Below are 14,708 nucleotides of genomic sequence, written 5' to 3' on the forward strand. Positions count from 1 at the left end.
CAGTAGTAGCTGTATTTCTGTTTCAAGGCTGATAGTAATTTCCAGTGACATTTTCATTGTGCTTGAACTGTTCTGTTAAAAGTAATAGTATAAATGTTAATATTGAAAGGGGCATTTACATATAATCTGAATTTACTTTTCCTAATACCAGCCCTCATATTTGGAGGATAAGTACACCTTCAAATATTAGAGTTTCTCTCCCTCTAGGTGACTACTTAAAAGCTCTAATCACCAAATCCCATTTGCCTATCACCAGTATGTTTAAAGGTTGAAGAACCCGTATCTAGGAACTAAGTGGGAGGACACCTTAGGACCTTCATGAGAAAAAGTAGGACTCATGAATATCGTTAACTATAAATAATCCAATGTTACTCACTTCCTCATGCAACTTCTTCCAAATAGTGTTTACATTCAGAGGACATATCAAAGTAGTTCCTTAACTTTGGTCGGCACTTGTATTCCATTGACCAAAACCACTAAAATGCTGTAAAAACACATTTTTAATGAAAAATAGAATTATGTGAAATGGTATCAAGCATAAAACATACTTCCATCAGAAAAATATTGTTCATTGTTCAACTGAAGCCTGTAACGGCAGATGCTGCATTGGTGGTTACCAATAAAGCAACTTTAAACTCTAACTGTCTTGAAATAGCGCACCTTAGACTTTGTCACACAAGGCAGCTATTTTAGATGTGAAGTGACCTCCACACAGGAGGTTTGATGGGAAGAGAGGGGTGGTTCAAGAAGCACAATTTGTTTTGGGATATTAGATATGGAAATTTTCTGATAGTTTGTGACAGGACCAAAAATATTGTACAGTCAGTCGTATGCTTCATAGACTAGAGGAAATAATGCAGATCACTCTGTAGACTCCCAACATGTGAGGCACACTCTTCCCAGTGGAAGAAAAACCTGACCATAGACTGCAAAAGGCAATATTATAATCAGTATGGAAAGCAGATTAAACATTGTGAAGAAACTTGCCCCTATTTGAAATGCCACCTTTTGTGGGAAAAGGCTTGTGATGCAGCAGGGCTGCACCCACTCCAATTCTCCTGGCACGTGAGTAGCACCACTCCCCCTCTTTTGTATTGAAAGTAATGCACTGAGCATAACAAAGACTACATAAATCTATACTATTGCAGGGCTTTAACATGTGCGCAATCAAATATTTTTAGTTGTTCAGCCTGAACTGGCAGTGCCTCATTGTAATGGAATATCCTAGGCATCTGAATGTGCACCTAATTTCCTGAACAATGTTGAACCAAAATTGACCGAAGGATCATCACATCAGCACCTTGTCCCTGAAAACATTTGGAATACTTTTCTCTGACAGTTGCTGATGCACAGGAACATTTCTAGCAATACTTGAGAAATAAGAGAGATTTCACAGTGACTGGGTGGCACAAAACCCCCTCCTTTTTCAAAAACATGTTTGTACTGAGGTTGTACAAAGTTGTATAGACTTGAATGTTTGGAAAGCCCTGCAGCCCATGTTAGAAAATGGCCTCTACTGATTTGCTGAAGGAACATGCTAGCACAATCTGCAATGGCTCCATTTAATGAGTTGTCTGAGTAACCCTATAAATGTGCACCTTGTTTGTTGCATAACAAGGAACACCATATCAGTATCTTCTCCCCGAAAAGGTTTTCAATATTTTTCTTTAATGATTGCTAAAAACATTAAATGAGAAAACGAGAATTTCCAGCACTCACTGAGCAGCAATGGGACTGCAAAATGTGTTAGAAATTGCACAAGAATGCCAAGAAGCCACCCTTCTATGTTAACAGTATTGTACTAAGAAGGATAAAGACTGCGTATATCAAAATAGATAGTGAGGCTTGCCTTATAAAGTAACTATACTGATATGCTCAAGGATTGTGTTGCGCAACTTGGATGCCCCATTTTGATTGCAACTTGAAAGCGTACTTCATGAAGAGAGGTTTTATGAGAATCTCCTACTGTACCTGCCTGCGTTTCTAAGAGGAATATCTACCCCCTTTGTAATGCAGGCTGATTGCCACCTGCACAGTCAAAGGCAGACTATTGGCTGCACATAGCCAGTCCCCCTTTCACTGATGTGCTGCACCAAAGGCAGGCATGGGGGTGCAGCTGCACTGGGGATAGCACATTTATTGTGATAGGACGAATTCTACACCTAGTTAAAGGTGTGGTGTGATGTGGGACAGAACAGGGCAGTCCACTCTGTCAGCAATATGGACCCAGATCTATTGATTGACCACAAAATCTCAAATCAGTGGAGCCGATGGCCCAGGACATCTGGCTCAGTGACTGAAATAATGGCATCCTGTAGAGATAAGCACAGGCACTAGGTCTGACAGTGTTGTTATACTGCTCTGCCAAACAGCATACAGATGCATTTATCGCTAAACATGCTGTGCACTAATAAATAGACCTTAAGCTCAGTATGAGCAAGAAGATCTTGAGCTCAGTATTGTCAAGACCTTCCTCAACAATCACAAATCACATCTGAAGATACAACAATGTGGATTGAACCATGCATGCTGAATAATTAACCGCCACAGTGGAGCATACTTTGTGGAGAAAGATTACCTAAGTTGTTTATCTACTGTGTTCTCTGGGATCAGCAAGAAATGGTTCATCCACCTCTAATTGTGCATGACTGGATAGATTGGTGATTGTTGTGTCTACCTCTTCCACTAGGGAGATTATGTCCAACATCTTCAAGGGAGTAACACTTTTCTAAAACCCTTTACAAATATGTCTGTTGAGTCTCTTATCAACTCTCTAATTTCCTGATGCAAGGGAGGTGTTTGGTTATCTTAGGCCTGCACTGGTGGAGACGTTCAGCCTTCTCTAAAGAGTATTTAATTCTCTTCTAAGTGGTGCAATACCTCTACCAGTTGAGCATTTTTGGTGTATTTGCCATCTTTTTCTTGCTCATTGCCTGGATCTGGGGAATTGGAGACAACAGAAGTTGGGAACTCCCCCAACCACCTGCTGTGCATTCTACAAGAACAATATATTCCCTTTTGATCCATAGCAGCTGCCATGGACCTCCTTACAATGTCTTGCAACTGCATTGTGGAAACATGTACATCATCATCTCTTGAAAGGACTCTTTCACCATGCCCCATATTGTTTTCCGCAAATGGAGGGCTTGTACCTATGTTTTAGCTGAGACCAGAATTCCTAGATATAATTAGACTCTGCATTTAGAGGTTTTTACATGAGCCTTTTTTGCACAGCCAGATCCATTGTGGTACACCTGTAGAATTTACAATATTTAGGTAGCCGAACTATGAGTGCAGATCAATGCAAGGATAATGAACTCTTCATTTGTGGTGTGGCTATCCATCAACCATTATTAATCTGTTAGGAAATCCTGTAGTGATAACTGAAGTTGGTAGCAATGTTGTGCAGCCCTTTTGAACTTTCTCCCGTGCCGTCATGAAATGACAGTTATGTGTCTCTTCATGGGTTGAATAGGTTCTTGTTCAGTCTTATCCCAGACCTGGGGATACCATGGAGAATGGGAAGATCGAGTTCGGGTTGAGGTGAATTTGGGAAGTGCAACATTCCGTGTATGGACTCCTGGAATCCTACCCGACAGAAATGCCCAGATTTATAACTGACTGCTGCTGCACTCTGACAACAGCATGGGATCACTCTGAGGTGTGGCTTAATTAAATGCTATGTGCTTTCATTGATCCTTTGAACTTCTGGCTGCTTAAATTCGGTTTGGCCCTTAAATATGTGACAAATCATCACCTAGTCCAGCCTAAGGAAAAGCAATATATTGTCTACCCCATATCTAAACAAAAGAATATCTCATTCACTGGAATGAAAAGTCCACTGGATGACTCCCATCTCCCATGCAGAGTACCATGGTGGTTGCAGTTGCCATGGAGATTACTTGTAGACAGCTAGATGTTTCTAAGGTTTAGTTACTTACAGGATAATCCTAGTTGCCTGTCTACAAGTTTCGGTTCACTTTCAAAATGTAAATGTCATGATTAAGAAGCAGAATTAAGTGCATTATGGACAAGCTTTGCCTCTAAAAGTTTATCAGTTTAATGGGCTGATTAAATTGCCTACCTTTGAATCTAATGTGTGTCCTACTCCTGTTGAAAGCTGGACGAACATAGCAGCGCGTTAGATACTTTTCAAACAGAAATAGGATAAGTACGCCTCAACACGAGCCTTAATTCTTTTTGCATGATCAACCTTCCTCATAAGAATTACAATGCACATTTTCCACCATAATTTCTTCCTTTAAAAAAAAAAATACTATTTCTCTTCCATTCTGAAACCTTCAGCACCAAATACAAATTAAGTAACTGTCATAAATAAGCACTTTAAGCAGTCCACTTGAACCCAGATAAGCACTATTGATTTAGCTCTCTGAAACTGATGCATCTGTCGTTTTTAGGTCTGACTGGACAGCGTATCTATTTGCATGATGCATAGTAACCAATCCTTTAAAATATGGATAGAGTGGTTTAAGCCTTAATCCAGATGACACTTTCACATGCTTTTGAGTATTTGCTGTATCACCTTACAGGAAGTGCTTCCTTTGGAATGCATGAGGGACAATTTTACATCTGAAAATATAATCAATCCTCACAACAACTATCCCACGCAATGCTTTACCTACTATATACATTTCACACAGAGCAAAACCCTTAATGCTAGGTTTTCCCAGCATTGGCAACGTCACTAGGGCATGCTTTAATGTGATAAACAGCATCTGTACATGTCACACATGTAAAAGGTATTTTGGAATGTCTGCCTTTATATGTGTTGGCACACTAAAGTCAGTTTTATTGGCTTTGCTAATGCTTTTTTGTGCAGTTAAAATGTAGATAGTCTGTTCACGCAGTTTTTCCTCCACTGCATCATCATTTTATAAATTCAGCTGCGAACCTTTTGGGTCAAGCATGTACACGAAGCCGCTGTTGTATTCCAATTATATTTTTACATAAGTATGTAGTTTTCATTTTTTAAGGAGATGATGAATTTAGACAAAATAATATGTTTTATTTTTTAAAGCAGACTAAATTACTTAAAACGTTTTGATGTGTTTTAGGTCCGATACTGTAATTCTCTTGATGACGAAGAGAAAAGAGAGCTGAAACTCTTCAGCAATCAAAGAAAAAGGGAAAATTTGGGACGAGGCAATGTGCGACCTTTTCCTGTAACGATGACTGGAGCGATATGTGAACAGGTGAGCCCTGCTGCCCGAGATAATCTTGTGAACATTTTGATGATTGAACAAATTATTTTAAAAATATGATTTCAAGCTCAAAATAGTGCATTACATCAGTGACCTCAGGGGAGCGCTGTGACCCAATTCCTGTTCTCTGTTTGAAAGGCATGGTGACCTGGCAAACCCAAGTCCAAATACCTTTTTTTTTTTTTTTTTGTAGAACTCTTTCTATTGAAACCAACACCAAGGTCTGACGACTATATGACCTCTTCTTTTACACATTAAACTCTTGCATTCACTTTAGCAAAGTGCCTATTACGAATGCTTCTGCACTAAGATAGTTAACCTGACAATTCCTGGGGGACCGGGGAGTCATAGAAGAAACAACCCATCACCTCAAGCGTTGTATACTAGTGATGAAAGAATGTTTCAGTTAATGGTCAGTTCTCTTCACCAACCACAGCACAGAATCCATTTCTCTTCCATCTTCTGACGCTTTGTGGTGTGTGACATTTCCCTCCCCTTCTTCAAAACTCCTTCATGCTGAACTTCAGCCTAATAAAATGGTTCACTTCTTGTGGGAGTTTCAGTGGAGCAAACCTCTGGCACCTTCTTCCTGCTGCCCACTCACTCGTGGTTTCCATCTAACTTACTCCAGCACATTTAAGGAGCTTGGTCAAAGCTCTGCATAAAGTGCTTTATTCACTGCCGTACTCACCATTCAAGGTATCATGGGCCGTACAAGGACATCCTGCTTCTGATCATATTATTTCAGTAGGTTATCACATTCTCCCACATATTTGTTTGGCTGAATAATTTCTCAGTCTATTCGCAAAGCCACTGTTGGTCACTTCTACAACCTGACTACACTAGTGTCTTTCAGTTTTGTGCCCATTGCCACAGATGGATGGTGGAGCTCTGCTAGGTCTTGTGTGCCTCTCCTGAGGGTCTAAACAGTCTTGACGTCGAACATACTGCAGGTTCACAGTGTCTACAGTGTACTCAAGAGATGGCCAATCTAGAGTTAACTTCTCTTCACTTCTCTCCCCCTTCATCCCCTACCATAGTACACCATTGTTTCAAGCCAACGTTGTCACTCGCCTGCCACTCCTTTGTCATCCAACTCACTGTTTTGTAAGTGCCCATCACTCAAGTAGAGCTACGGCTGTAGGGAAAGGTGTTGCTGAGGTATTGAAAGGTGTTAAAGGACTTTAGAGGAGAACATGAGTCAACTCTTCTAGTTACTGCAAGCCTCATTTGATTAATAACCGTAAGCCTATCATGTGTGGAAAGTCGTAAGACTCCAGAAGTCGTCTCATCCAGTTCACCACAGGATAATGGCTACCTGTAAGGCTAGTTAATTAATAACTTTGACACCTTCGTGGTCTTACTGTAATGTAGCTTTAGCAGTAGTGACTCTGAAATAGTCTGTTAGGAAAATCAGAGTTCCACCTTAACCACGTTACTCAAAGAATGCTCTGTAAGGTGAAGGAACATCCTTGGTGAGAACTGCAAGATGCTCTCTTCTCTTCTTGAGCATCATAATAAAGGAAGGTGAGACCTGGATTGGTCTGCAATTCCACAATGGTGGTATAGCACTGGAATGGTTTTCAGTGAAACTCTTTTGGGGTACCAAGCTATTATTTTGACCAGGTTTGGTAGACACAGTACTTCCCTTTATCAGGATGCTGAGGAAGGCCACATACAAACCAACAGCATTATCCTCTATTTGCTCCTGCCAGACCCCCTTTTATCATGATAATACCTAAACCCAGCCTTACAACACACCATCTACAAACACCCTTCCCCTCTCTTCACCAATTACACACACCCACACAATCCTCACACTCCACTCCACCACACATATTACCTCTTTAGTCATCACAGCTAACATAAACGTCCCTGACACACATCCACTCCCTCTTACACACCTCATACACCCATCTCCAAAACACATCAACACCCCCTGTAATACTCTAATACCACTCACCAGCACTAACTCACATACAAATCCTTCACAGAAAACCACATCAATATCCCCTCTCACCATTCAACAAATACAAAACAGGCCACACATCAGTACATCAAAATAACACAAACTTTCATTATACTTTCTGTCACACCCATCCCCACCCTCATGACTACACAACGAATACAAATCCTGACCAATCTTTACCCCTTCATTCTCACTCTTCACAAACATCTACAACAAGCACCTCAACACAGCAACATTCATTTACCCGCCTCTCATCCATTGCTAAATTTAGAGCCTTACATTATGATCCACATGCTCCTCCACCACTCCTAACCCATACTTCTTCTACACTAAACAGACGCAAACAAAATAAACAACATGCCACCCTTAACTTCGCATCCCCTTATTTATTACATAATAAGGCTACCCTACAAAAAAAGTACACTCTTGATGTCTCTTGCATCAACCACGTCCACCACCAACACAAACAGACCCAACAAAATGCCTCTTAAGCCTACTGAAAGAGGAACACTATATTGAAAAACAGGACTATTGTGACCCTCACACAGTTATCACAATTAACAACACACCTGCTACACCACCACTAACCACTCTTTCTAAACTGCCTGCTCATAAATTCTCAATCACTCTAAAAAAACAAGCACCACATCTCCGACCTGCTCACGGACTCACAACCTGACTTACTATTCATAACAGAATCATGGTTGGGAGATGACATGGCCTCAGTGTTGCATGAAGCCATTCATCTGGGCTATCAAACCATCTCACAAAACTGTATAGGCAAGAGAGGAGGTGGAATAGCTATTATATTCAAACAAGCAATAAATCTCAGTAAAACAGACAACATTTCCATACAAGGTTGTGAGGCCCTCCTCACCAGATGCAACCCTACTGCAACTTTGTCTTGTAACGTTCTCCTCCTTTACAGACCTCCACCTAACAACTCAACGTTCCCAGACGCTTTTCTAGATACAGTCTCAAACCTTATTACATTATACTTAAACCTATGCATTCTTGCAAATTCCCTATGCATTCTTGACAAACCCAATATGCCCCATCCAATAGCTATCACCACTGGCCTAGTCGCATTGAACCTAAATCAGATTGTACACAATCCCACACACATCGTTGGACACATCTTAGATGTCATTTTTGTAAAGCCTGAACTAGTTACCATACATAGCATCATACCATGGTCAGAACACCATTTGATAACTTTCTGACATAAAGCACTACAAATCAACACACCCCACAGCAACTTACATACATACACCTATCGACCATGGAGCTAACTCAATTTTGAAGACTTAGGAACACAACTAACAGCCAACACAGATCTAGATACAATTAATTATGTTCCAAAACTTTATGCAGGAAGCTTTTGATATCCTAATACCACTCAGAAAAACTAAACAGGACAAAAGAAAACAAACACCTTGGAGAAACACAGAACTTAAAAAGATAAAGCAACAAATCGTAAGGTTGTAGCGGACCTGTCTCAAAACAAACAACATTCAAGACAAACTGCAGCTACACAAACTTAACAGAATATACAAATCATCAATCAAAAAACCTAAAAAAAAGATACTACTTAGACAGAATTCTAAATGCTAAATCTAAAACCAAAGAATTTTATAAAATTCTCAGTGAATTTCAAAAACTTAAATGCATGGAAGGAAATCATCCCACTACTCAAGATTTCACAAACAAAACGGCAACTCAATACACAAACAAGGCAGGCATATTGGACTCCTATTTAAAACAGAAGAAAATCAACTGCACCAACCCCTTTCCTAAAATCCCCTTTAAGAATAAAAAAAACCAGCCTCTACAGTCCTTCAAATAAACACCACAAGGTGAAGTTATGGATTTGGTCAAAACAAGCAGGCCTTCTGGTTGCCCTTCTGACCCTTGTCTACCACACATTTTCAGGAACATTCTTTTATCTACTTCTGCTGCCACACCTGTAAGAAGAATCATCAATAACTCTTTAACTACAGGAACTTTCCCTGAAGACCTGAAAAAGGCATGCATACATCTGTTATTGAAGAAAACAAACCTAGACCCACAGGACCCCAACAACTACAGACCAATCACAAATGGACCTTTCCTGGGCAAACTGATAGAAAGAGCAGCATTTGCCCTGATGTCACATGTCTGGGATGATCTTAATAGGACAGACGACCTCAATTGAGTTGCTGTACTACTTCTCTTGGACCTCTTGGCTACCTTTCATATGGTTGACCATGAAACCCTAATTCAAAGAGTCCATGAAGCCGGAATAGAAGGAATTGCTCTCAACTGGATTAGATCCTACCTTCTAAACAGAACGAATATTACCTATTCTCCCCCCTTCTCGTCCAAACCCTACCTCACAAAAGCAGGGGTCCCCCAAGGATCAATCATTGCACCTTTGCTTTTCAACATCTACATGATATCATTACCAGAACTGATCAATTATTTCCAACTCACATGCTACAACTATGCAAATGACACACAAATACTACTTAAATTGGAATGCCCCAAAGACATTGAAAACTCACAAATCTTCAGTTGCCTCAGAGCCATTGATCAATGGATGAGTTGGAGCCATCTCAAGCTAAATGCTTCCAAAACGGAAATACTCACATGTGGTGACTGGAAAAATTATGACCCACTGTGCGCCTGGCCTGACGATCTCGGACCACCTCCTCAACTATCCAAGGAAGGTAAAAACCTTGGAATGACCATGGACTCCAAGTTAAAAATGAATGCTCAAGTGGGCAAATTAGCATGAACAAGCTTCATCACCTTAAAGACTCTGCAACGCATCTTCCCCCACCTCGGATTTCTACACAAGATGCAGGCTACTATCACTTCTGTACTAGCCAAACTGGATTATGCTAATGGCCTCTACCATGGATCATCTCTATCTATTATGAAAAAACTACAAGGTATTCAGAACTCCACTCCCAGGCTACTATTACATGTAAAGCCACAACCCCACATCTCCCCTGCCTTGAGAGCACTACACTGGTTACCCATTGCCAGAAGATCCACCTTCAAGCTGCTTTGTGTCACCTACAAAGCTGTTCCTCGAACAGGGCCACATTTTATCAGAAACAAAATAACCAAATACATTCAACAAAGAAACCTTGCTCAAGATTGACACCCCACCTTAGAACACCACCATACAAGAAAAAGACTATAGGTGGTACATCCTTCTCCCTTTAAGTAGCTGAACTATGGAATTCATTACCCCAAATATAAGATCCACAGATAACTATCTTGTCTTCAGAAGACTACTCAAGAGTTGGCTCTTTCTTTCATAACCACCATATTCAAACAGCAATGGACTGCATATGCCTGTGTTGATAAATATTTTAATCTGATTATGTGTATATTCTAGATATGTATAGTTCTTTAGGAAATATGTATTGCTACTATGTCATAAGAATAAATTATACATATACTCTTTAAACCTGTTTAACAAATGTATATTTACTCACAGTTATACATATACATAGTGTGTATATGTGTGTATGTATATATGTGTGTGTATGTACATACATATGTGTATGTTATTCTATGCTTAGCATGTTCATAGGTCATTGCATAGCTCCTAGATAAGTCTTTCTTTTACATACTTATGAACCCCTTTTCTCGTCTTTATATCAAACTGATCAAATGTTTTATTATAATAAGCATTTCGCTATTCAAAAATTGAGGAAAGATAAATAAATGTTAGAAAAGTACATTTATTAATTAACTTCAAGTATTACAAATCTTGAAAGTCAGTGTTTATACAATAGTTCTTCTCTTCTCATATTATTATACCTATTATTATATTCCATGAACATATATTCCCTTACTATTTATTTACAGATCTATTTATTTATTGCTCTAGTCCTACTGTACTAGAGAAAAATTAAATAAAAATACATAAAATAAAATCTATAAATAAAATTCAAATTATAAGTATGTTAATGAAAGTAGAAAATAATAATAATGAATAAATAAATTAAATAAAAAGTAAAAATGATGATTAAAAAAATGTATAAATATATATATATATATATATATATAACATAAAATAATAAATACATAAAAATAATATAAATTTACTCTCTTGTAAGCTTTACTTTGTCTACCCATCGCCCTATGTCATGTTTCTATCAATCCATCCTCTGTCCCCACTCTGACTCATCCCGAACCCATTCTACTACTTTAATCTCCAAACTAACCCTTCCCAAGCTCTTCCCTCCTCTTCCACATCTAGCTCACCCCAAACCTCAGTTTACTACCATAATCTCCCAAACAGCCCTACTAAATTCTCCCTCATTTATCTCACCTTTGACTCATCCAATACCTCTCCTGCTACTATGATCTCCCTAACCCTTTCCACAGACTCTTCCCTCCTCTATCTCTCCTTTACTCATCCCAAACCTCATCCTATTACTATAAACTCCCAATTAACACTTCTGGATTCTTCCCTCTTCTATCCCTCCTTTACTCTAGTCAATCCAACTAACAATCTCACATATCCTCTGTTCAAATTAACTCATAATAATACTAAAACTGTACTTATATTTCCCTATACTAATCCACCACTAATTCCTCATGAGTTCCAGAATAGCGTGCTACCCGCCGAAAAGCACTTTGAAGCCCCGTCAGGGGTAGTAAACGCTACATAAATACTATTACAATTACAATTATTGTAATACACTGAAAGCTTGTTGACTGGCTAATCCTCCCTTCTTTTTATAATTTAAAACACAACATCTAATCTGGTTTTCTTGTTCTGTTTAGAACACCAAATGCCCTTCCGGTTGAACACAAAGCTGAAAAATGCTCTCTGCCCGATGGCTTGTGCAATTAAACTTATGGGGCTTAGGCCCAGGATGAATATTTACGTGCAAGGTAGATTTGAGTAGGGCTGGTCTATTTGCTGACTTCAAAAAATGGGCCATAAGAGGAAAAGGGCAGTGGCCATGCTGGCTGCCCTTAAATCACTGTTTCTATTCTAGCTATAAAGTCATGTAATCATAGAAATGCTCTTAAACTCTGCTGGAAAATGTAATTTAGTTAATGAAATAATACCTGTCAATGCCTTAATTAAATACTAAGAAAAACGTTGAATTATTTCCCAGTATGTGCTACTTTTATTATTAAACGTCTATTATGTGTGTCCTGTCATAATATGATTTAAAGTAATGCTTGACAACACCGAAGATCTGTTGAAAAAATGCATTTTCTATTTAAAAACGTTTCAGAAAAACAATATTTGTAATTAAAACCCTTTCTTCTTGCTCTGCTTTAACAGTGTGGTGGTCAAATAAATGGAGGCGATATTGCAGTATTTGCATCTAGGGCAGGACATGGCCTTTGCTGGCACCCACAATGCTTTGTGTGCAGTGTCTGCAATGCATTGCTCGTTGACCTAATTTACTTTTACCAAGATGGAAAGATTTACTGCGGCAGACACCACGCTGAATGCTTGAAACCCAGGTGTGCGGCCTGTGATGAGGTAAGCACATACTCTTTATAATAACACTGAGCAGTAAACATTGATGCCAAAGGGAAACATTGGTAAGCTTTTTGGTTGGAAATTATTCACAAAGGTAGTCCTTCTAAAGTCTAAGTTTAATCCATTTAAATTAAATTTGAATCTGTTCGAAAGAAAAGAGCCAAACGATCATTTGCCGGATCCGTTTTGTATTTTATTTAACAGTTAATTTGACTTCGATTGCTTCCAACTGACTCGCAAGACTCCTGGAAAAGTGATACCCCTTGTGTGCATATTATAAGCTGTTAAAACTGATGTGATTTTCTTTAGCAAACCAGAGACACTTTCCCAACACGTTTGATTTCTCTGTGGCAACGGGGCAATAGGTAAGGCTACTTCATCTTGCACAGCGAGTGACAGCATTTTGCCTGATCATATGTGACCAGCTGTCTGAAAAGGAATGCACTTCAGTGTCAGGAGTGTTGTGCCTGGACTGCTGGAGCTCTCATTGTTATTGTTATATGTTTTATGTTTTTGTAATCTTTGCATTTAGCATAAGTTTGCACACAAAGAATTACACGCTTGCGAAGGCCAGACTATTGGCGTAGCCGATGATTGTTTTTAAAAAGGTAGCACAAGTAGAAAGGAATCTTAATACAAACATATTTTGAAGAAGACCACCAACTAAAATAAAAATATAGAATCTCCTAGCACACAACCAAAAAATTAATACACCATAAATTAATTTAAAAAAACAAAGTCTAACACAGTAAAACTCCCAATTCGTCTTTTCTTTCCACATTTTCTTTTCACAATGATAACACCAAACCCTACAACAGGGTATAGTAAAGAACAAGATGTTTTATTAAACAATTCGAAAGAACAGTGTCTGAAAATGTGACAAACAAATGTATTCAGGCAGAACTGTGAATATAAACAAGAAAATGCTTTTTAAAGTTGTTATATAGTTTCCCACCAAAGAGAGTATCAAGTCAGTATGGACTGGTAGGGCCCTGGTGTCACTCAACTACTTAAGTGGTTCTTAGTGCAGTGAACATGGATTGCATTGTTTTTATTTTTGAACCAGAAGTTCTTCTGTTAGTGACTGACTTTTGTGAAGCGTGATTGTGTTACCCCGTCATTTAAAATGGTTCATGAAAATCACTCTAAAACTATTTCTGAGGAATAGAGTCCTTTATATTGCCAACCTTGTAGCACAACCAATGACAACAAACGTCCTCTGCATCTTTTCTCCTCATTTGACTTTGTAAACTGTGTCCCATGTATCCCTTTACTTTGATGTGTTCAGTGACGTGTTGCACTAGAATATCTGTTAAAACTGTTCTGATTTTTGAAGTATTCATTTGACTACATACACTCCGTCCCCATCCCCGTACTTTTGCCTCCACAACCCTGTTAGCGCGTTTGACCTTATTTGGTTTATTATCTTTAATTTGTAAAGGGACGCGTTAGACGTTCGATGGACCTTTTGACTGCGCATTGAGTGATTACCACCGTAAATCACAAATACGATACAAATCATCAACAAAATCAAGCAACAATATTAATAACCTTTGGAGTCAGTAACCTCACGCACCATGACCCCTTTGGCCATGAATAACCACACCTTTATGTAAAAGTTAGAATGTCTATTTCCCTATATTAACTAATGAAAGTAAATTAGTCTCAAAACCAAATGTTACACATACAAAAACAACACTGGTTGACCAAATCTTCTAAATAATTTAAATTTAACTAGTGCTTGGATCACTACCAATTCAAGAGTTGCAGTACAAATCAATAGCAAGAACAACTGCGCAATAAAAATAGCATACAACTAGGTTCAGCAAATGGGCAACATCAATTATTTATTAATAGCAACCAGTTAACATTTCAGGGTTTCCCATACTAACCTTCTGATAGAATAGCTTGTTTGGGCTTCATGCAAAACAATTTTAGTCAACATAAATTTGGAAAATATCTAACTATGGCTCTATCAAAATAGCGGTTGGTACCTAGAAACAAAAGGCAA

The 14,708-nt window shown here is 38.7% G+C and overlaps 1 protein-coding gene across 8 annotated transcripts in view; it reads left to right on the forward strand.

The window, feature by feature from the left end:
* Positions 1-14,708, forward strand: part of PRICKLE2 (prickle planar cell polarity protein 2) — a 1,019,428-nt gene that overhangs the window by 885,977 nt on the left and 118,743 nt on the right. For all 8 annotated transcript variants that reach the window (XM_069206505.1, XM_069206507.1, XM_069206504.1 and 5 more), the window contains 2 exons: positions 5,076-5,213; positions 12,494-12,697. In XM_069206505.1, the coding sequence (XP_069062606.1) occupies positions 5,076-5,213; positions 12,494-12,697 (342 nt within the window). The remainder of the gene's footprint in view (positions 1-5,075; positions 5,214-12,493; positions 12,698-14,708) is intronic.

Source organism: Pleurodeles waltl, chromosome 9, assembly GCF_031143425.1.
Source record: "Pleurodeles waltl isolate 20211129_DDA chromosome 9, aPleWal1.hap1.20221129, whole genome shotgun sequence".
NCBI lineage: Eukaryota > Metazoa > Chordata > Amphibia > Caudata > Salamandridae > Pleurodeles > Pleurodeles waltl.